Source organism: Sebastes umbrosus, chromosome 4 (assembly GCF_015220745.1).
Source record: "Sebastes umbrosus isolate fSebUmb1 chromosome 4, fSebUmb1.pri, whole genome shotgun sequence".
NCBI lineage: Eukaryota > Metazoa > Chordata > Actinopteri > Perciformes > Sebastidae > Sebastes > Sebastes umbrosus.
The window spans coordinates 37,086,500-37,113,952 of record NC_051272.1 but is presented as its reverse complement, the minus strand read 5'-3'; the positions used below and the strand labels follow the sequence as shown (position 1 = coordinate 37,113,952).

General features: G+C 40.5%; 3 protein-coding genes across 5 annotated transcripts in view; 1 reads left to right on the top strand and 2 right to left on the bottom strand.

Moving 5' to 3' along the window:
- ckap5 (cytoskeleton associated protein 5) overlaps positions 1-8,283 on the top strand; it is a 54,938-nt gene extending 46,655 nt beyond the window's left edge. For all 3 annotated transcript variants that reach the window (XM_037767628.1, XM_037767627.1, XM_037767626.1), the window contains 7 exons: positions 3,024-3,096; positions 3,187-3,375; positions 3,506-3,649; positions 3,825-3,908; positions 4,094-4,253; positions 4,348-4,469; positions 5,800-8,283. In XM_037767628.1, the coding sequence (XP_037623556.1) occupies positions 3,024-3,096; positions 3,187-3,375; positions 3,506-3,649; positions 3,825-3,908; positions 4,094-4,253; positions 4,348-4,469; positions 5,800-6,066 (1,039 nt within the window). In that variant the 3' untranslated portion in view covers positions 6,067-8,283. The remainder of the gene's footprint in view (positions 1-3,023; positions 3,097-3,186; positions 3,376-3,505; positions 3,650-3,824; positions 3,909-4,093; positions 4,254-4,347; positions 4,470-5,799) is intronic.
- Positions 1-27,453, bottom strand: part of LOC119486724 — a 1,187,645-nt gene that overhangs the window by 1,073,686 nt on the left and 86,506 nt on the right. The window lies entirely within an intron of this gene.
- Positions 10,256-16,863, bottom strand: LOC119487044 (homeobox protein DBX1-B-like). The gene is made up of 4 exons (XM_037767697.1): positions 15,948-16,863; positions 15,219-15,296; positions 11,033-11,235; positions 10,256-10,873 (listed from the first exon to the last, which is right to left on the bottom strand). The coding sequence occupies exons 1-4, from the start codon at positions 16,318-16,320 to the stop codon at positions 10,568-10,570; spliced, it is 960 nt and encodes a 319-aa protein (XP_037623625.1). The 5' UTR covers positions 16,321-16,863; the 3' UTR covers positions 10,256-10,567.

Here is a 27,453-nt window from a genome sequence, read left to right as displayed (position 1 = left end):
AGTGGAATAGTGTAAAATCATAAGCAGGTCTATTGAGTCATCTATGTGCATGTGCGCCCTCGTGTAAAGATAAACAATACCGGGACCCACTCATGGAAAAAAACACCTCCATTGCGCCACTAGAGGTCAGAAATGCCACAGGAAACCGCAGCTCTTATTTACCCAGAGACCCATTTTCTGACACAAACATGTCAAATAACAGTGTTGTACTGTTGTTGCACAACGGCTTGCGTGTCAAACATCTGTGTTTCCTCAAGCAGTAAAGTGATTTAAACAGAAGTACTGTTTGACTCACTCCTTAGTTCCACTAATCAATTCTGTGTTTTTTCCGATCGGCGCAAAGTACGGATGCACTGATACCAATACCAGATATCGGGCCGATACTGACTCAGATAGCTGGATCCGATATCGATGACAATGGGGCCGATCTATTCAATTCAATTCTATGTTTATATACTATATACATTATAGACTGGAATTTGAGTTTTGACCAACTTGTTGCTGCATTAAAAGGTTTACACTTGAATTGTAAATCCTGTTAATTTTGAGGAATTTGACCAAGTTGCTGCTGTACGATTTATTATTCTAATAATAAAGAACAATTCAGTAAATGTATACAGTAACAGTTAGTAAAGCAATGTTTAAGTCAAGCCTGATGTTGCCTCAAACATAAATGAATGATCCCAGTCACTTCCACACAGTGAGACATACAGCTTATTAATTAAACACCGGTATCGGATCGGTACTCGGTATCGGCCGTATCGGGGGTTCGGCTGAACCAATCTTTCAAATCCAAGCAGACACATAGGAGCTAATTTTGAGCAAAAGGCATTTTTTACAACATGTTTGAAACCTCACCTGTATTAACATCATACTGTATGTCAACAACAGTCTATGGCAGGAGTCAGCAACCTGCAGCTCCGGAGCCACATGCAGCTCTTTAGCTCCTCTCTAGTGGCTCCCTGTGGATTTATAAAAATGGAAATGAATAACTGTTCTTTGTTTACATTTTCATATTTATTAATCATTGTTATAGGTCTATGGTACGACGATACGACGGAGTATTAGGGCCACATTGAGGAAAAAAAAATAAATCTGAGATTTCGAGAATAAAGTTGTAATTTTACTTGTTATTTTCTTTTTTTCTCGTGATATTACGACTTTTTTTCTCATAAAGTTATGACTTTATTCTCGTAATATTACGACTTTTTTTCTTGTAACGTTATGACTTTATTCTCGTAATATTACGACTTTATTTCTCTTAATATTCTGACTTTATTCTGGAAATGTCAATTTATTTTCCCTCAATGTGGCCCTAATACTCCGTAGTACATTTGCACTTGGTCCCTCACTACATTAGACTTATATACTATATACTTAGACCAGTGGTCTCAAACTCAATTACCTGGGGCCGCTGGAGGCAGAGTCTGGGTGAGGCTGGGCCGCATCAGGTATTCCACAAAAAAAGCTTTGTTAAAAAAAAAAAACAATCTTCTCAAACGTCATTATTAACAGTTCTTTAACTTGAATGGGTTCTTCTGAACATGAACTGTCCTGAACATGAATGGAACATTGAAGAACATGAACGGTTCTTCTGAACATGGCCTCTATTGCGTCTCCCACTTTTCCTGAAATTGTCTGTGCTCGTCACCAACCTTTCTCTTCACTGCAGGCTTTGAAAAAGACATGATATATATTCATTCCACTTGGTGTCACTCCGCAATAAAGTTGTGCCTGCTGTGTTTGTGTTGCTCTGCAATTACACCACCAAACCGCTAGTTGGCGGCGGCGTCTCTATGAGTTTCCTTCTTCTTCTTGTACTACAAACAGAAACTGAGCGCAGTTGGAGCTAATAACTGTTGAACCACAGAACTTTTACTGACATTACTGGAACGCCGAAAAGAGAACATATATCTGAGTGGATTTGTGTGAACAAACATTGAACAGATGGAGGCAGAGAGAAGTAGAACTTGGTCCTGGCCGCTCAGCATCGCTGAGAGACTGGACCAATCACAGCTGTTGCGGTCTGCGTCGCCGCGACGTGTAGTTACATTTCTGGAGAGGTGCACGTCAGGCTACGGCGTCGATTCAACGCAGAAGTATAAATCAAGCTTTAATCAAGCTTATGCGATGTTACACGGCCGCCGCCATAGTTGTTGTGAAATGTTTCTCTGCTTGCATCAAGCCCGGCCGATTGCCCGTCCCCGGGAGCCATATACCCCACTGTGATTGGTAGGTTCGTTCAGCTCGGGCTCGCGCAACAAAGGGACCTTCCACGGCAAACTGCCATTCACATAAAACTCGCGGGCCGAGGGCGCCTGGTTAGCTCAGTTGGTAGAGCGGGCGCCCATGTAACAAGACTTGGTCCTGACCGCAGCGGCCCGGGTTCGAATCCGGCCTGTGGCCCTTTCTGCATCCACTCTCTCTCTCTCCCCCCTTTCCAAGACTCTATCCACTGTCCTGTCAATAAAAATGAAAAAATGCCCCCCAAAAAAAAAACTTTATAAAAAAAAAAAAAAAAAATTTGCGGGCGCACTAACATTAAACTTTCATATCAAGGTGGGGGCCACAAAATATCGTCTTGCGGGCCGCAATTGGCCCGCGGGCCGCGAGTTTGAGACCCCTGACTTAGACTATAAACTGTGTTACCTTCATCACGATGATCAAATGTTTTGCGGCTCCAGACAGATTTTGTTGTTTTTTTTGCCTAAATGTCTCTTTTGATAGTAAAGGTTGCTGACCCCTGCCCTATGGGATTATGTGTGCAGCGCGAGCAAAAATCATTTCCTCTTTTCAGTAAATTACCACTGTTTGTGCTTTATTTTGCAATGTTTAATTGTCCAATACCAGTATGTATGACATAAGTAGAATTAGCTGTTGTATTTAGGAGGAACAGTGACAGTGACAGGGACATGGACATGGCTTAGCCATAATGTAGCTGCTGACAAAAAGAACAACCCATAAAAAGAAAGTAATTTAACCTTGTTGTTTGCCTCCGTCCTTCCCGCCCCCCCTCTCTGCAGCGCTCTGCTGGTTCTGCTTCAGGACAGTTTAGTGACGACGGGCCCCCCCATGTTCACTGAGCTGGTCATGAAGGTAAGGAGTGTCTCAACATAACCCCACCCTGCTGTCCGTTAACGTGTCCCATCTTCCACCTCAGACTGACTCTCCTGGGTTTGTGTTCAGTGTCTGTGGAGGACGATCCGCTTCCTCCCAGAGACCATCAACTACATCAACCTGGATCGGATCTTACTGGACGTTCACAACTTCATGAAGGTTTTCCCCAAAGAGAAACTCAAGCAGCTCAAGAGTGACGTCCCACACAGAACCCTCAAGACTCTGTTACACACACTCTGCAAACTCACGGGGGCCAAGGTAACACACACACACACACACACTCACACACACTCAGTGTACTGAATCCTATTCTCACTCATTGTTCTGCTGTGTTGTTAACTATATTTATTTCTGACTTATTGAATTGTATTGATGCATTAATAAACAGATCCTGGACCACCTGTCGATGATAGAGAATCGTAATGAGTCCGAGTTGGAGGCCCATCTGAGGCGGGTGGTCAAACACTATCCTGAAGGAAACCTATCGGGACCCAAGAGTGACCGTGGCAACGAGAAGACTGGTCTGCGCACGGTGAGAAAGACACACCACACCACACACACACACACACACACACACACACACACACACACTTTAGTGGCCATTTTATTAGCGTAGGATCTCCACAAACCAGCTGGGGGTTCACTGTATCTGAACTTCTTCTGATGACAGATGGAACGTGTATTAGTCCTTTGTGTTTTATTCCCAGGAGGATCGCATGTCCAAGGCAAAGGTCAGTGACATTCTGACTGAGATCTTCAAGAAGATCGGCTCCAAGGAGAACACTAAAGAGGTCAGCTCAGCTCCGTTCTTTAAATCACTGTCTGCTGCACTTAAAAGCTTGAAAGGAATGTTTCTATTCCAATTTCATTGACTTTTTTTTTTTTTTTTTTTTTAAACTTCAGACAGAAAGCAAAAGCAGTATTATGTACCAAGGACTTTGAAAACATTCAGTAATGTGTCCAATCTTCTTGTCAGGGTTTGACGGAGTTGTACGAGTACAAACAGAAGTACTCGGACGCAGACCTGGAGCCCTTCCTCAAAAACACGTCCCAGTTCTTCCAGAGCTACGTGGAGCGAGGCCTCCGTATGATCGAGTCTGAGAGAGAGGGCAAGGCTCGCATCCAGACCTCAGCAGGTACAACTGTCAGGAACTGTCATTGGGCACTCTGGTCAGAATGAAGTCAGCTGTGTGTAATATAACTAACTATAAGTGGTGCATGTCTCTGCAGTGATCCCGCAGCATGGCGTGGACTTCAATCTGAGCAGCAACAATGAAGAGCTGAAACCAGCCGTTTACTACGAGAGACTCAAGATCCTCCGACAGAGACAAGGCCTGGAAAACACCTCCAGGGTTGGTTCACTCACTCACTCACTCACTCACTCACTCACTCACTCAGCCTTCAGTCTATTGCATTTGAAGATAAAGTGTTGCTTTTCTTGAAGTAGATCGGTCCCTGTGTACACTTAGTGTTTCTGTGTTTACAGTCTTACAGTCTCGCTGCATTAGGGATGCAGCGATCCGACCTTTTCTCCCCTGGCACCAATTGTGAAACCCAAACTGATGCTGACAGATGCTCTTTATTTCCCCAAAATGTCAAATCCGTAAAACTCTGTGGGGAACTGATGAGGAAATGTGTAGGCTAACTAACTACAGATAACCTCTTAACCGTAGACATATATACATAGACACTTGGCCATTGGACACTTCAGCCCGTTGCAGCAATACTTCAACATGGGCGCCATATTGGACAGGGCAAGACTGGCCTGTAACCCTGTATAAGTGAGTGCGGGGAGCTGCCGTTTCTCTGGATAAGAAGCACTATAACATCTACATTTCTCAACCGATTTCAACGAGTGGTTATTATATTAAAGGGTTTATGATCTATGTGGAGTAGAAAACTAAAGTTTAGTCTCCAGTTACTTAGAATGTGGATAATTGTGCTGCTAGACGCTCAGGAGATGAATCTGTACCGTAGGCTTACATGAACTGAATTACTGACGTGATAGAAAATAATTAATTAATCATAAGGAGTTGTTAAAACTCAAGTTTGTCAAGTATGGCTTTGGCTTATTTTCCCTTGTTTTCCCCCTTCAGCAGAATGATGTGTGGAGTCAGACCTTTCTTTAGACACCTATCAACTGAGTCATGTAATATCTTAATAAAAGCTGTAGAAGCTAGAGATGACTTTTCTCTCTTGATGCTTTGTTTAGATTTTTTATGAAAGTCTTATCTGACTCTTATCGTATAGAAACCAGATCAATTTGTGCTTGGTACCAAATAAATGTTAAATATTTATTATTATGACCACAGATATGGGTCTTTAGTGTAATTTATGGCAAATTAAATCTCATTTGCAATATAAGAAATGTGCAATTGGATACATTCCTCAAATCGTGAATGTTTCTAATGTTTGCCATTAGTCACAAATATTAAAAACTCTTGTTAGAGTTGCACAGTAAATGTACCGTATACATTTTCTGCGCACACTAAAGCCACTAAACTGTACATTAAAAGTTAGTTTTTGATCTGCTCTGTAGCCTTGGTGAAGTTCATATCATAATGAAGTAAATATATATTTTTCTGCTGAAACACAGGTCCCCTCAAGCATCATTTAAGATTTTACGTACGCCAAGTTTAGTAACATTTCCTGTATGTACATAATCTGTGTCTCCACCTACAGCAGGGCGGCGGAGGAGGAGGTGAGGACGAGCCTCAGCAGAGACCTCCCATGTCCTCGCTGCTGTCATCCAAGCCGTCGGTGGCCTCCTCCACCGACATGCTCCACAGCAAGCTGTCTCAGCTCAAAGAGTCCAGAGAGCTGTACCAGCAGGAACACAACACACACTCCCATTCCCCGACGCACACCAACACCCGCTCGGCTTCGCCCGCCGCCAACCTGGACGACCTGAAGAAACGTTTGGAGAGGATAAAGAGCAACCGGAAGTAAGGAGCTGCCGCATCACCTCATCTCATCTGTAACAGCCTGTGGAGTTCAGCTGGTAGTAGAGAAATCCAACTCCTTTTGTGTTTTTTATTCATGTTCTGCTGGATGGAAACAGACCAGCAGTCGCACACTTAAAGCTTCACCCTCTGTCTACAAACCACACCCTTCAAGTACCAACCTGACTCCACCCACTGTGCCTGTAATTATTAGACATCAAACGCACCCTCATCTGACTGGACCAACGCTGTGACTGGGATTTTCAGCCTCTATACACACACACACTCACACTCACACACACACACACAACGCAGAAACCATCAGTGTTTTTAGCTTCTATTCAAACTTCTCAGAAAGATGTTCTATGAAGTCCAGAGTCCACGAGTGAGCTGTGTACAGGATCCCGTAGTCGGCTGTAATTCAGAGTCTGGACAGTTTCATCTGGATAAACCAACCCCCCCCCCCCACCCATCCATCTGTCCCATCCCAGCTTTCTCTTTCATGGTGCCCCCCCCCCACCCTCCACTCTCCAATGTATTCTGATGATGAAATGGTGAACTTCCCCTCCTCCTCCTCCTCCTCCTCTGTGTCTCAGTATCACAGAACCATACGTTTGTACATATTTAAAGGCTGTTAACCACTCAACCATTATGAAGTGCTTCTCATGTGGTTTCAGGACTAAACAAATGTCAAGAAATGTTCTTCCTGTTTTACCATGATGTACCACGTCACCGCTGCTGGCTTTGGATGGAGAGACACTGGCAGTGTGTAGAAGGGGGGGGGGCCTGGTTTTGTCTAGAAGGGGGTGAACCCTCGTAGAACCCGCGAGTTGGGGTAACTCTGGCGAGACGGTAAAGGTTAGGCATCGATCATGAACAGTTCCGGTCGGGGATAGGTCGTCGGGCAGCGAGTCCCGTTAGAGATTTTTGCAGATCTCGGATAAGATTTCGCAAATTGCGGGTTCCCTTCTAGAGACCCTCGTCAAGAGCTCAGTTAGTAGCTGTGTAAATGCAGCACACGACTGCCCCCGTGTGGCTGAACGCTGTCACAGCATCAGTTAGTAGTTCTCAGCTGAGGTCCTGTTTGCACTGGGAGCTTCTAATGATGAAGTTCACATTTGCAGTTGGCATCAGTGAAGTAAATGCGTTGTTTGGTGGCGAGGCTGATAGCACCGTGCAAACAGAGCTTGAAGCTGCAGCACTCCAGTGTCTGATTTCTATCAATTTCAGACACTTTTTGCTGCCACAAAACAACTTGAACTGCATTTCCACAGTGGCATCAGGCCCTCGGTCTGATGGGGTTTAGACTGATGAGGCTGTATCCTGGTGGTGAAGGAACCAGGTGTTGGTTGGGTGCAAAGGGAGTCTCTCCAGTTTTAATTTCTAGTAAGCGTTCGTTTAAAGTCAGCTGTTTTCATCCTCCTCATATTTTAAAAGGATTTTTCCTCCCAGCCGAACTCTAAATGCTCAGCTGTAGTGTTCGGCTGCGATTAAAACCTGCAGACTTCCTGTTAGAGTTAAAATATGACTGCTTTTCTTCTGGAGAAAGCGGCCCACAGCTCTAAAGAGAGCTGAGCTGCTGGATTCAGGAGGACCGAGCAGAGCTGTATACTGGTGTGTTTGGCTGTAAATACTGTATTTAATGTCCTCCGCTAACACCTCCCACACTTCAGTTCTTTAACAGCAGCCACTCCGTTGTGTTTGTAGGCTTAAAAAAATATGGCATGTTTGTTTTAATAAATAAAGTTTGCATTAACAAAACTGCAGTGTAATTAAGTCATTGTTTTTATGATGATGATGAAGATGATGATGAAGATGGCCTTGTCAGTCAAAGAAAGAAACAAATAACATTGTTTTTGTATTTAATTTGAATGTCAGTACTAGTCTTACAACAGGCTCGTTGGAGACGAACTGTGCCTCGCCTGGACAGTAGACGAGATCAGGCAGCAGCAGCAGCGGGGGTGGGGGGGGCGGTGACTAAAAGCTGCGGTCAAGTCGGACAGTTTCAATCAGCCTTCACAGAATTTACAGGAAGTCACAGGAATAGTTACCGCCCCCTGCTCAGAGCAAGTCGGGATCAAGTCGGACACAAATGTAACCGGCGTCGTCGGTGATTGATTCTGCGCTGGCCTGGCTCGTCTCCAACGAGCCTATCGTTGCTCTCCTTGTATAATCCATAGTGGAAAATGGCAATAAAGTCTTGTTTCTTTTTTTTAACAATCCATCATTGAGTCTGCTGGTTTATTTCTTTGAGTAAATTCTGTATTTAATGTACCGTAGTCTGCTGCTGAGTCACTTCTCATCTGACGAGCTGAGCTGGACTTCAGAACCAATCCACTCAACGGGAACTCGCTCCATAAAACTTGTAGCTGTGTGCCAAGTTCACTATTCTCAGGAAACGCTCACCAAGGAAAGTGGTTTCACGTGGTTGACTTTGCCATTCAGAAGAACATCATTTAAGTGACACAGTTTATTCTTGTCTCAATTGCATCTGTTCATACTGAGAGAGAGAGTTGCAAAATGCAGTCATGATTTTTCTAATCCATTCCTTTCTTTGAGACCAAACAATAATCAATAATCAATAGTCAAGGAGCTGCACAGCTCGTCTGTAGATGGGTTCAAATGCTGCAGAGTCTTCTAAAGACAAAGCTCCGGCAGCTCATTGTTGGCTTCTCCGTACTTCAGTATTCAAAGTGAAATTGTAGTAATACCCATCAGGCTGTGTACGTTGAGTACGTTTCTGAGATGTTGTGCCCGTACAGAACAGTCTCAGCTGAGTCCCTGAACCAGCACATCGTACTGTACAACGCTCACTTCAAACCTACTGAACTGTAACATCAGCTCACATTAAAGTTGGACTGGAAGCTTGTCCAATAATATATCTAGGATTGTTCTTGTGTTGCTGGTATAGCATTAAGGGTCTTGCCTAAGGACCCTCACTGGATGCCTTTCGCCCTGAATCCCGGTCTCCTGTTTCCAAGTCAGTGGCACTTACCACTGTACTATCCACTTTTTTCATTTTTCATTATTCAATTTTTTCTTAAATATACTGTATATATATATAAAATTATATATATATATATATATATATATATATATATAAAATGATAATGATATATATATATATATAAAATGATATATATATATATATATATATATATATGAGCATATATATATATGAGCATATATATATGAGCTGTGGAAATATGTGTAATATGCAGTGACCTCTGGAGGCATTTAGGTGACCTCTATATTAGGCCACTAGGGTCTGCAACCTGTGGCTCTTTAGCCCGTCTCCAGTGGCTCCCTGTGGCTTTGACAAAACATTATATAGAAATGAGTAATGGTTAATTTGAATTAATCATTGTTGTAGGCCTAGAGTGATTCTTACATTCTCCAACTGCAAAAATATGTAGCCTATATTAGGGATGCACCGGTACACAGAACCCAGGTATCGCTATCGGTATCGAGACTGAAAGAGTGGGATCGGTGCATCCCTAGCCTTTACACTGAATAATAAAATAAGTTTTAACATTTCAGTCAACTACACTGTGTCATAGCCTACGTACGTCTACGGCCCGGCACTTATCCTCTCATTTTGCCGATCCTCAACAGCGTTGTCTAGTCTTGAGTTTCCCCAGCTACAGTAGGTTTCCAAATCCAAGAAAAGAAAATTCTTAAAGGAAAGTGGAGAATAGTGCGTGAACAGATTAGTTTGCTTTTTAGGCAGAAAAATTAGCAAACGACAAAAAAAGTAATTGAAAGACATTTCCAGAACAAACAAACCCACTGGAAGCTCCTGCTGAACAGAGCTTCCAGCCAAATCTCCTCAAGACCATTCTTCAAAGTCCCGCCTCTCGTTTGCACTCTGGTCCTCACTGCATTAGACTCAATAGGCGGTGTTACCATCATTATGAGGCTCAAATACGTTTTGTGGCTCCAGACAGATTTTTTCTATTTATTTTTTGGCCAAAAATGTCTCTTTTGATAGTAAAGGTTGCTGACCCCTGGTCTAGACGGACACGGCGCTGAGCTTTCTGCCTGTCTGTCTGCAATGTTAAACCAGAGCTAAGCTAATGACTAACAGCCCATAATGTTTAGTTTCAAATATGCTGGAGTGAAGATACTATATACTGTTCACGTAATGCTGACAGAACATTAGAAATGAAGTTTAATCGACACTAAAAGAGAATTATCCAGATTTATTTGAGAAAATATAAAGAATACAAATATATGGTGGAAAGAACTATTTAAGAGTTTTAAACATTTCAATCTACAAAATATCTAAAATAACTCTGTATAGTTTAGTTACTGTATATAGATATACTGAACTACATATACACGTAATATCAACAACACTGTACAGACATATGGCCCAGAGGGGGAAAGGCTGAGAAGCTTTGTAGAGAGCAGGTTCAGTTTGTTTGATAAATCCTTTTTCATCCTGTCGTCCTCCACAGCTGACAGCTTCTCATTAGACGGGACTGTGGAGTCACACGTCTGAATCTTTATGAAACTGTGATTTCTTCACTGTCGGACTCGGACTGTTTGCTGGACTCTGACGGAGAGGAAGGATTGTGATGATGATGATGGTGGTGGTGTTGAAGATGTGACTCGTGGCTGTCCAGCTTTTCTTGGCTGGCGAGTGCAGTCCGGTCCAGCCTGTGGCACTGGGCGCTGCCTACATCGGTGAGGTCCGGGTGGGGATTGGTTCTGGTGGGGAGGGTCTGCTGGCGACAGCCGCCTGTCGACAGCAGCTCCCTCTCCTTGGAGTTCCTCCATTTCATCCTGCGGTTCTGAAACCAGATCTTCACCTTCAACAGGACGAAGAAAACAAAACCCGTCACTGACTTCCTCATCAACAGCTGGTCAGGGTCCAGAGTGGACAGAAAGTGTACCAACGTGCACAATATAAGAGCATTCTCATTATATAAAAATACATCTGATAAGATCAAGTAGTCGTTGGTGTGTACCTGGGAGTCTTTCAGTACCAGTTTACTGGCCAGTTTCTTCCTGTCTGGTTTGCTGATGTATTTCTGCTTCTGGAAGGTTCTCTCCAGGGCCTTCCTCTGGAGGTCTGAGAACACGGCCCGCCGCAGCATGCCCCTCCTGGGCTTCCCTTTGGGGGGCAGGGGCCACGAAAAGGTTCCCGGGACAGGAACGACTGAGGACGAGGCTGGAGGGACAAAACAGAATTTTAGCAGCCAGCCCCATTTCATCTGATTTCACCCCATGATGGAAACATATTGGACACAATAGTGCGACTGACTGATGATGTAAAATGAATGAAATACAAATGAATGAAACTGTTTAAGAGCGTTGGGGTTTGAGGATACAGATTCTTCTAAAAAACATATCCCTGTTTGCTTAAACTCCCAAAGTGACAGAAAAAGCACAGACATGAAGAAAGAAGAGAGGATGTATTTTAGCAGGTTTATAAAAGATGTGTGCAGGTTCTGGAAAACTTGTAGTTACAGTGAAGGTCAATATCTAAAAGGCTTTTAATCTGTATTTACCACGTCTTAAACGATAAATAGGTGAGACTGTAGGGAGTGACGGACTCTTATATACTCGTCCGCGTGCAGAGAATAATGACTTATGAACCGTGCTCTGGTATTTAACATGAAGGTATAACATTACATTATTATGATTGATGTTTATCCTGCTACAAAGGGTTAAAGGGTGCATCAACCAGAAGTCTCTGATTGGACAGAAGTGCAGCAGCAGTTGTTCATTCTGGATTTACTGCAGCTATTATGAAGCCAACAGCTGATGTGATTATGATTATGAGAAGGGTGCATCATAACAACATCATAGTCATATTGTTACATGCTTTACATTTCCCTGCAGTTGTTTCCCAATCAGCAGTTTATTGTACATTTTAATAAATGAACAACAACAGTTGTCCTCTGGTCAAGAGTTGAGGTAGATTGGTATCATTCTGTGTTGTATTAAAGGTCCCATATCATTCTCATTTTCAGGTTCATACTTGTATTTTGGGTTTCTACTAGAACATGTTTACATACTTTAATGTTTAAAAAACACATTATTTTCCTCATACTGTCAACCTGAATATACCTGTGTTTACCCTCTGTCTGAAACACTCCGTTTTAGTGCATTTCAACGGAATTGCAACAAAATTCCGTTGCTAGGCAACAGCTTGGGTCCATGTTTACTTCCTGTCAGCTGATGTTATTTACATCCACTGCAACAGGAAATAAACTGGGACACATTTAAAATGTTTACGTTTAAAACTTTGAAATGGTCAAAATATTGTAGATTTGTGACATCACAAATGGACAGAAATCCTGACGGCTTGTTTCAAAAGCTCAGTTTCTGAATATGGGCTGTTTGTGTTTCTCTGTAGATTAAACGTTTGGATACTTTCACAGTATTTATATAGAACTTAAACCTGCTTTATAGTATAAAAGACATGAAAATGTTACTTTTTACAATATGGGACCTTTAAATCTCAATTCTAGACTGTGAGGAGAATTAATTGAGCTTTTTTGGTATTTCTGATATGTGTCTAAAATGTTAGAAATCAGAGGAATCAATCAATCCATTCATCCATCATGTTTTCTTTCTTTTTTTTCAATCATATTTTCTTGATCCTCTTGTTTTCTCAGCAGTTTCTGAATGGATACGAGTTTGAGTTTATGACTAGAGGCTGATCTAGCAGGAGTTCTGCTAAACTGTTTCTGTCATCCTGTCCTACGTTCCTCTGTGTTCATCCCTTCTTGTTTCCATCATCAGCGCACACACAAGCTCCCTGATGCTGCCCCATAATATACTTGTTCTGCCTGAAACATGGCGTTTAAAAGCCCAATTTGTCCAGCAGTGGAAACAGAGCCTATGCTAATGAGCTGGGCTCAGCTCACACTGCCTCTAATGAAGCATGAAGGGAGATTGTATAGGCTGCAAATGCACAGAGAAAGCTGATTGTGTTGTAATGAATTGAGTGGGAAAAGGCCGTGGACAGGCCAGTATATTACAGGCCCATTAAAGACAGGTCAGGAGAATGTAGAGCTGTCTTTAGAGAGGCTTCACTCAGGCCTCGGGGCTCTCCACTGTCACCTACAGAGAGGCTCTCTACATACACACACATACATCTACTGGAGTTTAGTAGGATCAATCAATAGGCTGCCTAATGTAGGGATATCAATCCAATCAACAAACTCAGATCACATCTTTGAGGTGTGTGTGTGTGTGTGTGTGTGTGTGTGTGTGTGTGTGTGCGTGCGTTCGTGCGTGCGTGCGTTCGTGCGTGTGTGTGTGCAAGTTTTGGCTCCTATTGGTTACGGTGCTGGGAGCTTTGTGGGCAGGCAGAGGGGCTTGGTGGGAAAACGACGGCGCGTGAAGAGGCGCTGAGTTCCTGAGCTGGGAAGATACCCGCCTCACATTTAGACCATGACAAACGGCACTAATATATTTAGAGCGTGACAAACTGGACTAATTTGTAGATTAGGACAACTAGTGCTAATGTCAGCAGTCAGCGCGTCGCCTAAATACTCCTTCAAATTGGCGGAGCTGATTCCGAGCTTGTCCGGGGGTATTCCCTTTGCTAAAAGGCTGACAACGTCTCTCAGCTGTTAAATGAGTTTTCACTATATGATTGTTAGAAGATGTGAAATCATCACGCCTCTGTGGACTCTCCCACAGAGGTGTGCTCTGTGAAAAAGTAGTGAGAGATTAACTTCCACTTTATCTCATTTTAAAGGTCTCATATTTTAAAAAGTGAGATTATCATATCGTTTCTATTATAAAGCAGGTTAAGTGCTATATAAATACTGTTAAACTATCAAAACGCTCAATATACGGAGAAATACACACAGCCTGTATTCAGAAACTGCGTTTGAAACAAGCCGTTAGGATTTCTGTCCATTTGTGATGTCACAAATATACAATATTTACACGGTTTTAAATGTAAACATTCTAAATGCGTCCCAGTTTTATTTACTGTTGCAGTTTATGTAAAGAACAACAGCTGATAGGAAGTAAACATGGACCTAAACTGTTGCCTAGCAACGCAATTCCATTTCAATTCCGTTGAAATGCACTAAAACGGAGCGTTTCAGACAGAGGGTAAATACAGGTATATTCAGACAGACAGTACGAGAAAAATAAAGTTTTTTTTAACATTACAGCATGTAAACATGTTCTAGTAGAAACACAAAATGCAAGCATGAACCTGAAAATGAGCATGATATGGGACCTTTAATTCAAGTCCACTGTTAATCAGTGAATTGATGAATACATACCGTATATTTAATATCAGTTTGAAATGTTCCTTGAATCATAGAATGCAGTGTATGGTGGAGCCACGACTTATTTACCCTCATTACAAGCTTGTGATTTATACTTATTTAGAGCCTAATGACTCCATATATATTATTATATATAAATATGATATATATATATATATATATATATGTACAGCCAAATGTGTGCAAACCCAACACCCCACCTTGGAGTTACAATAATACAAAAAAGAAATTCACAGTTAGCTAACTGATCAGAGCAGAGTCCAACATAATGCAATAAATCAAGCTGAAGTGTTGTGAGACCTGCTGGTGCTGCTGGTGCTGCTGGTGCTGGTGCTACAGTCTGGCTGAGGCAGAGGAAAATTAACTTCCACCAAAGTACAGAAGGAATATTTCATAGTACCTAATAAAAAAGGATAAGAAATGTTTTTTTTTTCTCTTAGCAAAATTAAAGAGTTAAGTGACTGCAAATTGATGCTTTTCAGCAACTCACAAATGAAGTGCCAATCATGTTTATTATTAGCAGAAATATGAGTAAATATATTATAGGACTGTGAAAGATGGATGACAATCGGAGGAGGTCTGCAGCCGAGACATCTGACCTGAAACCCCATTTAGTGGCTCATTCTGTCTGTTATTGTGTTATATCATAAACAGATGTGGATAAGAGCGGAATGGCAAAGTGAACACAAGGAATATTATATATATTATATATTCTAAGATAAGCGGCCAACCTAAAGGACCGAGATGTAAATGTGAGAAATGTAATAAATGATGAAAGTGATGGTTTTCTCTCTTATAAAGAAAGGAGGGACCTGTTGAAATCACACAGAAATCAGCTGTAAATGAACCCTGTTCTGAAACTACTAATAATCAATCAATAAACAGCACCGACCTGTGAAATAGGAGGCCCTGATGAAAGGATGAAGGCTCCCATCAAAGAAAGGCAAAGGGAAGGACTTGGACTGATGGACTGAGGAGCACAAAAACAAACAAGTTGACTGAGCTGAGGAGAAATAATGTGAACAGAAAATACACCAGAAATACACCAAAAATGATCACAATGATCAATAGAAGCAATTGGAGCTTTTTGTAATATTTGAATAAAATAACATAACATTTGGAAGTTGTGTGTGATGCAGTTTACTGGGTCTACGCTCAACAATGTACAGTACATTTCTATCTTATTTCTATATTCTGAAACACTGTAGTCAATGTGTCAACTATAGTGAGGGAGCCAGTCCTCGGTGGGAGACAGCGCGCTGGAGTTCATATTGCATTAGTTATTGTAAGATTTAAAATAATAATAACAACAACAACAACAACAACAACAACAACAACAACAATAATAATTATAATAATACAATTATTATTAATATGATTATTATTATTATTATTTGTGTTATTATTATTATTATTATTAATAATATTAATATTAATATTAATATTAATAATAATATTAATAATAATAATAATAATAATAATAATATTAATGACAATAATAATAATAATAATAATAATAATAATAAATGCATGTTTTGTTGTTATTTTACTTATGATTAGTCTACTAACAGCAGCTGCTACCTCACATTACTCATCATCCATATAGTTCCGTCATACTCACCGCTCCGTGTGGACGGTGCCAGTATGGCACTAACGCCGAACTTCAGGTAGCCGGAGTCCGGGCAGAGAGTGAGCGGAGAGCCGCCGGGGCTGCTGGAGCTCTGACCCCGCTCAGAGCGCTCTGCGCTGGGCTCTAACGGCCGGGGAGGGCCGCCCGGGCCCGGGGCCGCGCTCAGCGGGTGAATGTCCCCGGGACCTCTGGAGGAGAAAGTCCGGTGTATGCAGCTGACAGGCTGGCTCAACCGGAGGAGATCTTCTACTAGGAAGCCCGAGGGCAGTGACCGGCTCAGGGGCGAGCAGAGAGCCGCGGGGGGACGCAGGAAACCCGGGTACAGAGGAGGAGGAGGCAGGGCGCTGCACGGGAACATCATCATGACCCAAAAGTTCACTTCTCTCTTTCTCTCTTTCTCTCTTTCTCTCTTTCTCTCTTTCTCTTTCTGTTTCTCTGTTTCTCTCTTTCTCTTTTTCTGTTTCTGTTTCTGTTTGTGTGTGTTTGCAGAGCTGTCTTCAGCAGAGATGTCTTCAGCAGAGATGTCTTCAGCAGAGATGTCTTATAGATGGAGACCTAAAGACACACTCCCTCTCTCGCTCTGGGCGTCTCTGTGTCCTCTTGGAGAGGTTTTATACTAAGGGAGTCACTCCTACACACAAAAACTCTGCACATGCACGTGTGCACGCGCACAAGTTCAACACTCAGCCCGTGTCTTTGAACACTGGTCCAGCCATCAGACCTCACTGGTTTCATCTATTCGATCCAGTTGAGTGTTTGCGAGCAGCTCGTTCATAAATGTCTTTATTACACTTAATGAGACATGACATGATGGACAGGCGGACACAGTGAGAACACAGTGAGGACACTGACATGTGGTCCGAGCTGCACTATACTGCTGAACTCATTGATTGTGTGGGATCACTATGAGGTCAGTGCTATGAAGCTGAACATGTTCTTACTGTCCAGGTGAAACGCTAGAGACTCACCCACTAATCAACAGGTGTGAATGCAGCATTTCGCCTTCTGTCACCTGAACCGGTTCACCAGCTGATTATTGACATCTATAGCATATCTAGTATTATTACACAGACAGGCCTCTGTTCAGGTAATGACACTCAGTTATTCACCGTCTGGTGGTTTCATTCAGATCAAATGTTTGGACAGATAAAAAGATATTCCGACTGGCTCTTTGCTCCTTTTTCTTTTCAGCATGCATAACCTGCAAAGGTTTTAGATATTTTTGGACAAATGTATAATAATAATGTAAGATTCGATTTATTTTTCATAAACTCTGAAATGAGGACATTTCATCCGAAGAGGGGGCAGAATGTAAGATTAGATTTATTTTTGTAAAGATGTATTTTATACAGTTATACATATTGTTTTCTGCTCCTTAAGTTAGATCTGGAACTATATAATATGGCGCACCTTATACTTGCTTGTATAGATATGATGATTAAGATTGGCGGAGTGATATGATGTAAGAAGTGATGTGCCACCTTTTTGGTTATGGGTGTTCGGTTGTCCTCCGCTGGAGTTGAGACATTAAAGAAGATCCTGTTGCACAGACGAAGCTCTCCCCGTGCTCCTGCTTTACCCACAGCAGCCCTACACGAGTTTAATGAAGTAAGTTCATAGTTAAGGCTACGAGAATCCTGCCTTACAATAATAATAATAATAATAATAATACTACTACTAATAATAATAATAATAATCATCATCATCATCATCATCATAATAATGATAATAATAATAATATTACTACTACTACTACTACTAATAATAATAATAATAATAACAATACTAAAGATAATATTAATAATCCCCCCTTCCCGAGCAGGCACACACACTTATTAAATGTGACAGTGGCCTTGCGCTTCTTGATCCCGTTTAGCATGAAGCAACCGTCGGTCGCGCGCCCGCTGACAGTTCTTTTATCTGTCTGTCTGTCTGTCTGTTAGAGCAGCATCAGGAGCTTTTATATCTTGTAGGATGTGATGATGAATTCAATGACAATAGTTGATGTGATGGGCCTCCTACTGAGAAGGAGAACTAGACTACATTTAAAGGTCCCATTATAAAAAAGTGAGATTTTCATGTTTTGTTTTTATTATAAAGCAGGCTTAAGTTCTATATAAATACTGTGAAAGTATCGAAACACTCAATCCACAGGGAAACACACACAGCCCGTATTCAGAAACTGTACGTTTGAAACAAGCTGTCAGGATTTCTGTCCATTTGTGATGTCACAAATATACAATATTTAGACCCTTTACACAGATTTAAACATAAACATTCTAAATGTGTACCAGTTGTGTACCTGGTTGCAGTGTATGTGAATAACATCAGCTGACAGGAAGTAAATATGGACCCAAACTGTTGCCTAGCAACGCAATTCCATTGCAATTCCATTGCAATTCCGTTGAAATGCACTAAAACGGAGCGTTTCAGACAGAGGGTAAATACAGGCATATTCAGGCAGACAGTATGAGGAAAATAAAGTTTTTTTTTAACATTACAGTATGTAAACATGTTCTAGTAGAAACACAAAATACAAGTATGATCCTGAAAATGAGCACGATATGGGACCTTTAATAACTCAGGTAGAGAAACAGGTGAACCAGATAACTGGAGTTTAGAAGTCCTAGCCTCCGTATTGGTCAGATTTCCAAAAAATTCACAACATTTTTCCACATGAATCCAGCCTTGTTATGTCCGCATTGCGTCATCGTCATCATCATCATCATCATCATCATCATCAATGAGCTGTCAGTCAGTCTGCTGGCTGGAGAGACAGGTGGCCTTTCCACTTCAACCCACCGAAAGAGAGAGAGACTTAAAGTCAGCTTTGTACTGGTGGCCTTTGATCACGGTGATCGTCTGAATGTCCCCCGCTGACCTGAATGAGTGCAAAAATGAGTCAAAATTCAGAAACACAGAACACCCACTGCCCCTGAACGTTGCATGGCACGCACACTTTTAGGCTAAATGGATAATATGATGGCAGTATAGGCAAAGGTTTGAAATGTCCTCCATGTTGTCATTTAGTAATAAACAGGTTGTCACTGTGGTGGAGTTGTGACAACAGAGACAGTTCTGAAGTGGTGGATGGACCTGGAGGTGAGAGAGGAACAAAGAAGCTTTTAAAGAAGATTTGGGACTGAGGGCGCGAGCTCAGGGCGCTGATAAGACCTGTGACTAATGGCATTGGAGCACGTGCTGCTCTCCCCTTCTACGTTCATCTTCCATGCAGCCTCTATTTCTCTGAAACAAGCATCATCTCTCACACTCTAGTGTCACTGACATTATGAAGGAATAACTGAGAGACCAGCAGCACATTAGGGCCACATTGAGGGAAAAAAATCGGAGGTTTCCAGAATAAAGTCGTAATATTACAAGAAAAAAAGGCATAATATTACGAGGATAAAGTCATAACTTTACGAGAAACAAATTAGTAATATGACGAGAATAAAGTCATAACTTTACGAGAAAAAAAGAAAATAGCATGTAAAATTACTACTTTATAATATTATGACTTTAATCTCATAATACTACGACTTTTTTCTCGTAAATTTATGACTTTATTCTCGAAATCTGAGATTTATTTTTTTCCTCAATGTGGCCCTAATACGTTGTACAGTCATACCGTTGTACCATTGACCTACAACAATGATTAAAAAAAATTAAAATGTAAACAAAAAACAGCTATTCATTTCCATTTTTAAAAATTTTACAGGGAGCCACTGGAGAGGAGCTAAAGAGCTGCATATGGCTCCGGAATCGAAGGTTGCTGACCCCAGATCTATACAGTAAAATAAGCCATGAATGTATAGTGTATGAATTACTTTAGACAACAATATGGAAGGCCAAGCCATTCCCACTGCCAGATTACATTAGCAGAGGGATCGGTATCTTCTTTAAAGGGTCATTTCACCCAAATTACAAAAAAAGTCTCACTTTCCCCTACAGTACATATCCATAGTTTGGCTTTTATTTATCCAGCTTTGAAGATATCGGCCTTTGAGACTTATACAACAGAGGTGAATGGACCTTACTGCGCAATGAAATTAAACAGCAACTTCTCTGTAAACAGGTTTTATTGGAACTTCTGTTGAAGAAATAGTCCCGATGAAAACTGTTGCCGAGGCGTCCTATAGATTGTTCAGAGTTTCAGAGATGCTGTTTTATGCCAAATCTACATGCATTTAAATGCAGCTCATTTTTTGATCGACTCGTTCGTTTCGAGCCATCATGAACCAATCATTAAATGTGCAGCAGATTTCTGAGTGGCACTCCTGCCGGGAAATACAACACCTTAACCAAAACCAGAGAGAGAGAGAGAGAGAGAGACAGAGAGAGACACAGAGAGCGACAGACAGAGAGAGAGAGCGAGAGAGAGAGAGACATAGTTGCGTTCAAAGCATTTTATTCCTTCAGAAAATCCCTCTTTTGTATTGAAGTGGAGCAGATGGTTCCCTGGGAGGGAATATAGGCATCAGCAGAACTAATTTCTGCTCCTGGTCTGACAGACAGACCGGCCTGCTGCTCGATTCTTAACCAGCAACAACAGCTGTTGGTGAATTAAACACCAGTTAAGACTCATTTTTAAAGCTATTAGCCTCTTGAAGTCTTACAACATGAACCCTCCCCACTTTCCTGGCTGAATTGATTACACATGCAAAGAGGCCGTGTCTATGGTGAAAGTAACTAGTTAAGCTCCAAGCCTCCTAGTCTTAATGAACATGTACCAAACAAAGCTGACAAAATGACGACACGTTAAATTCAAACACATTCAAATGAAGGCATGAGAGAGATGAATATAACCAGCCTTTAAAGTATTTTCAAAATGATGGTGAGAAACGCTTCACTTCAAGAAGCTGTGTGTTGCTGTTCCCTCCGTCTTTCATATAGGCAACAGAAACACTGCCAGTATTTCCCATTAACATTAAATAAAAGGCTCATTTATTTCTATAAAATTGAAGTAATTATAGTGGAACTCTTCCAGTGTAAGCTTGAATAGGATTAACACTGACACCGATACTATAGGCAATGCTTAAGTTTTGATTTTCTGTGATAATGATATTCAAGAAATAGTATATATATATATATATATATACTGTATATAACCCGGGTTGAAAGAATGGTAAATGGACTGCATTTATATAGCGCTTTTCTAGTCTACCGAGCACTCAAAGTGCTTTATACAACACATGCCAACATTCACCCATTCACAAACATTCATTCACTGGTGCCAACCTGCTCAGCAGGAGCAGTTAAAGGTTCAGTGTTGCTTGCTCAAAGACACTTCAACAGAAACCACGACTGCTCTATAAATATTATGTAAGTTTGTATTTATTTGAAAAGGAAATCATGGAAAATCTGATTTTGTATATTATTTCTAGCATGTTTACTTTTATGAATCAAATTCCATCAGGAGTTAGCTACATTTTTTTTTGTATTGAGGTATTATAACACAGCAGGTCTGATTGTTTACATTCCTTTCCCCAACATATAAAATATGATTAACTGTTATCAGTTAGCGTTAGACATGCAACCAAGGAAAACCGTCGTACCAGCTAACCTGCTTCAACCTAGCTTGTATATTTTCTTAGCTTGCATGCATGAAACTTAATAAATTGAGAGTCTGCTGCATGGCATCATACAGATATTGCTGTTTTACTCACAAGAGGCAAACACTTTTTGGGGTTTGAGCTGTTGATTATCCCCCCCCCCCCTCCCCCACCAATGCTTGTACAAAATGATACACGGAGCTTGAATTAATACTTTTTGTGCACATATTAGTGATTCATGCTTTTGAAGTTTTTAAAACTTTTTTTATTTGTTCACTCAAATTTACAATTTGTGAGCATGACCAGAAGATAATGATATAATGTTAAACAATATTGATATTTTAACATAATGTTTGAAGGATAACATCAGATACACGTTCAACAAGCAAATACACTAAATTTTAAAATTTTCTCCATCCAAAATAAAAACAAAATTGTGTTAAAGGTCCCATATCATGCTCATTTTCAGGTTCATACTTTTTTAAAATTTTGTGTATCTACTAAAACATGTTTACATGCTGTAATGTAAAAAAAACCCTGTATTTTCCTCATACTGTCTGTCTGAATATACCTGTATTTACCCTCTGTCTGAAACGCTCCATTTTAGTGCATTTCAACGGAATTGTCTTGCTAGGCAACAGCTTGGGTCCATGTTTACTTCCTGTCAGCTGATGTTATTTACATAAACTGCAACAGGAAATAAACTGGGACACATTTAGAATGTTTATGTTTAAAACCATGTAATGGTCTAAATATTGTATATTTGTGACATCACAAATCACAAAAAACAGCTTGTTTCAAATGCAGAATTTCTGAATACAGGCTGTCTGTATTTCTCCATATATTGAGTGTTTTGATAGTTATGATAGTATTTATATAGCACTTTAATCTGCTTGATAATATAAAAGACATGAAAATCTCACTTTTTACAATATGGGACCTTTAAATCGAAGTTTCAGCTGTGACAACTTTCATTTGTTTGTGTTATTTTGTTGTTGTTTTTTGCACCGTATTAGGCCGCATATGTGCAGCTAATTGATAGCAACCAAAGCTGACCAGTTTTGCTAAAAATGTCCAATGTAGCATCACTGTAAAAAAAAAAATGAGTAGAGGGGACAAGGACAAATACATTAGTTCATATTAATATTAACAACATTAATACAGTATTTGTAGGCATATCAATACCATGATTTAAAGAGACAGAGGGTTACATCATCCAGGCTGGCCTCAAACACTGTTCGTAGCTATACAGACAAAGAATGTAATGCACTGTAATGTGTGTGTAAGTACTCCTGAACCAGGAAATACAAAGAGCGGCGAACAGGAGACCAGAGTTCATGTCCCGTGTGAAACCAGAAGTCAACGTTGATTTATTTGTCATGTAACTTTAGGTAACGCCACCTCCAGAGTTATTTTAAGCCAAACCACGATATTTTCCTCAACCTAATGTTGCCTAAGCCTAACTAAGTAGTTTTATTGCCTAAACCTAAGGAAGTTGTTTCCTGTGAAGACGGAAGTTTATTTTGAAAAGACGGTATGCATGTGACATTTGGAAATTGACACATGTTGCTGGACATCTGTAGGAAAACGAATGAAAAAGGATAACTCTTTGTAAGATATCATACGAACCGTTGTATACCGTTGTATGAGAATATGTTGCATCATCATTCACATTGCCTTTGTTGTCCACGAAAATGGATGTCACTTCTGTGGCATTTTACTTTTGCCCTCGCTCAACTCTATAATGTGTCAATTTGATCAACGTGTCAGTGGCAGCAACATGGTTCTGCCACAGTTTACAAATAGAAAGTCCCATGTTCGCAATAGACAGGAGGGAGTTAGCATATTAGAGTGATGGAAGCTTGTGAAAAGGTGATATATCCCTGTGGAAATACTGTATTCAGTTTCAATACAATAGCCAATAATATCTCCTCTCTCTCACTCCTTTTTGAGCCCACTCCCTCACTCTCTCTGTCCCTCGGCCGGAGCATCTGTTTCCAGGCAGTGTGGAACAGAGTGGATTAGTGGGGCCTTCAGTGTCGAAGTGCTGCGACAAGCATTAAAGCCATATTAACTTTCCATTAAACATCACCTCACTCTGTCGAAGGAGAGAAAGACACAAGCCCTGGGATAAAGCCCCTTAGAGAGACACAGAGAGAGAGAGAGAGAGAGAGAGAGAGAGAGAGAGAGAGTTACCCTCAATGCACCTGCTCCCTCAATGCATTTCTTTGCACTGGGGAAAACAATGCAGAACAAAACTTATTGAATGAAGAACAATACTTACTGAATGTGGAACAATACTTACTGAATGAAGAACAATACTCACTGAATGAAGAACAATACTTACTGAATGAAGAACAAAACTTACTGAATGAAGAACAATACTCACTGAATGAAGAACAATACTCACTGAATGAAGAACAATACTCACTGAATGAAGAACAATACTTACTTAATGCAGAACAATACTCACTGAATGAAGAACAATACTTACTGAATGAAGAACAATACTTACTGAATGAAGAACAATACTCACTGAATGAAGAACAATACTTACTGAATGAAGAACAATACTCACTGAATGAAAAACAATACTCACTGAATGAAGAACAATACTTACTGAATGAAGAACAATACTCACTGAATGAAAAACAATACTTACTGAATGAAGAACAATACTCACTGAATGAAGAACAATACTCACTGAATGAAGAACAATACTTACTGAATGCAGAACAATACTCACTGAATGAAGAACAATACTTACTGAATGAAGAACAATACTCACTGAATGAAGAACAATACTTACTGAATGAAGAACAATACTTACTTGATGAGGAACAATACTCACTGAATGAAAAACAATACTTACTGAATGCAGAACAATACTCACTGAATGAAGAACAATACTTATTGAATGCAGAACAATACTTACTGAATGAAGAACAATACTCACTGAATGAAAAACAATACTTACTGAATGAAGAACAATACTTAATGCAGAACAATACTCACTGAATGAAGAACAATACTTACTGAATGAAGAACAATACTCACTGAATGAAGAACAATACTTACTGAATGAAGAACAATACTTACTGAATGAAGAACAATACTCACTGAATGAAGAACAACACTTTCTGAATGCGTCTATTGGCCATGAACGTTGACAAGGTTAAAACAGCAACCTGGTCTCACAGGAAGGCGTATAATACCACGACATTACAGGGACATTCCACGTGTCATGAGTACGCATTTTAGTCTTTTCGTGTGTCATTAATGCACCACACAACTGAACTACGGTAAAATCCGCAGTTAGGTTTAGGCATTAAAATCACTCACTTAGGTTTACGCAACAAAACCACTTAGGTTTAGGAAAAACGTCATGGTTGGGTTTCAAATGTGTAGACTAAATGTAAAGGGTTAGGGTTAGTATTTTAATATAGCATAAGTAGTAAAATATGTACAGAAGCAATGTAACATAACTACGAAAAAAAACATAACAAACGTCAAACAACATGCAACAAACTAATCTAACTTATAAAACAAAATACTGGTCTTCAACACCGCTATCCTGGTTATATACTACGTCAATAACTCTTACCGTAGCATTTAAACACGGATGTGTTTACATTGCAGTCAGTACCGGGTACACGGAGTACAAATTACACGCGGAAATCAAGAAAGGCGTACTTATTGCACGCTAAACACCTTGTGCATTACCGTGGCATTAATTCAATGTTGACAATATTGCTATCTAGCTAATACTAACCTGAGATGGTGAACACGGTATAAACCTTACACCTGCTTTACATCAGCATGTTAGCATGCATTTCATGTATTAGCAATCTTATAGAGTTCTAACTGAAACTGCATGTAAGCCTACATTAACATTTTACATAGCAAACCACAGTACAACAGCAAGGCCTTGAATTTATTTGAGAATATTTTGTTTTTTGAATTTCATTCCCAGCATAAAAAGCAAACAGTAGAATCTCAAAACTCAATCTGTGGAGGCTTAAATGAACATCTCACTATAAAATACTCACTTGCCAGTGATCGGCCCCATGAATTTTCATCAAGCAGTATGAGAGTGTGAGAACGTCCTTGGCATATTGAATTCATACAATAAAAGTAAACCTTGACCGAAGCAATAAGCCCATGTTGCTGACAAATATGAGAAATTGCTCGCCTCAGTGTCCCCATCATAGCCTCGGGACACTTGTGACATAGAGCACGCTCGCTGAATGCTCATTAGTTGTAGATTGGTCATGGGAGCTCAGAGCAACACATCGCTGTGCTAACAATCTTTCCCATTATAAGAGCTTCCATTCTTCTATTCACAGCCCATTCTGCTCTAATCTTATTGGAGTCTCATAACGTTCTGCAGGCCTTCAGCGGGAGGCTTAAAGCACCTGGCAGGTTGTTTAGAGGGGAGCTTGTAAATGCATGTGGTTAAAATGGGCTCTGGGGCCCAAACACAAGCCAAGCACTGCCGGGGAAGAGGGGAGGGGGACCGATGTGGTTGTCAAGTCCAGTTTACATTTTAGTTTTGTCAGTGGAGTGGGGAAAGAGAAAGTGACCCCGTGCTCACATCAACCTGTTGCTTCAGTTTACTTACTTGTGTTTTTTTTTCTTGTGCTATTCAGATAATGCTTTGGACTAAGCGTCGTCTCAGAACCAGAGGAAACCACGGTAGCTAGTGTGGAACACAAATATACTCACACTTAGCCAACACTTGACTCAATATGCTTCAACAGCAGTCATACCAATTATGCTGTGTATTTGTTTTTACAAAAATATATTTAGCTTTACAGCAGCTATAATCGATATTTTTTATAATAAATGTATCAAATGATAATGTGAAAGGGGTCACCAGGGGCGGACTGGCAACAAAAAGCAGCCCAGGAATTTGCTGTCAAGCAACCCCAATTTCATAGACCAAATTCAAACTGACACAACATGTCTGTCAATCAGCGAATAATTCATTAAAAAAACAAAAAAACAAAAAAACAAAAACATGAAACCTCAATCTGTTCGTAATGTAATGATTACCTGAAACCTAATTTGACTTCAGCTTGCTTGTATTATCTGAATTATTGAAAGTATTGCAAAACAGTCAGCAGTGTTTAAACAGAACTATATTAGAAGGAGCAGACTCTTCAGACTACTTCACGCTACATATTCACACAAAGGACACTATATTTACAGCAGACTCAAATTTACATAAAGAATACTATATTTACAATATGTCACAAAAAGCACACTATTGTCACAATGTTTTCGTCCTCATCATCACCTGAAGACTGCTTGAATAAATCTGTTATTTTAGTAAACTTTGTGGCGTCAGCCAGCAAAGCCTTTTCTTTATTTGGTGCACTTTCTCTACACCGCTGGACGCGGATTTCCTCTTTCGATCCATGATATGTAACGAGTGCTGCCACCTACTATTACTAATTGCACCAGCCGTATCGCTGCAGCTAAGATGACCTATTGCATATCTATACATAGGTTATAATGCAAAGTTTGGGAAACAACAACTCTAAATCATCCTCAACTTCCTCACTTCTTACCACTGTATTTCTGGCGCCCTTGCTCAGACCACACCCATCTTCGTACTCAACCTTTGTTTTGTGACTGCATCTTGCATGGTTGCAATGCTATCGCGGTGACAAAATCTGCCCACAGGCAGATAGACAGACAGACAGACATATGAACACCTGGCAAAGTACTCAAACCTCCTCTGTGGTATTCCTGCTACAGTAGGTGTCTCCAGGACCACATTTTTTCCACGATGACTCACTGAAAACACTATCGTGGCTGGTAAAGACAGGGAATACTGGACTGCGGGTGGCCAGAAACACAAATCCAAATGAATGAAAAATTTGCTCCATAACTGCTGCATGTGTAAATAAGCAACTGTTTGTATTAATGTTAAATAACAG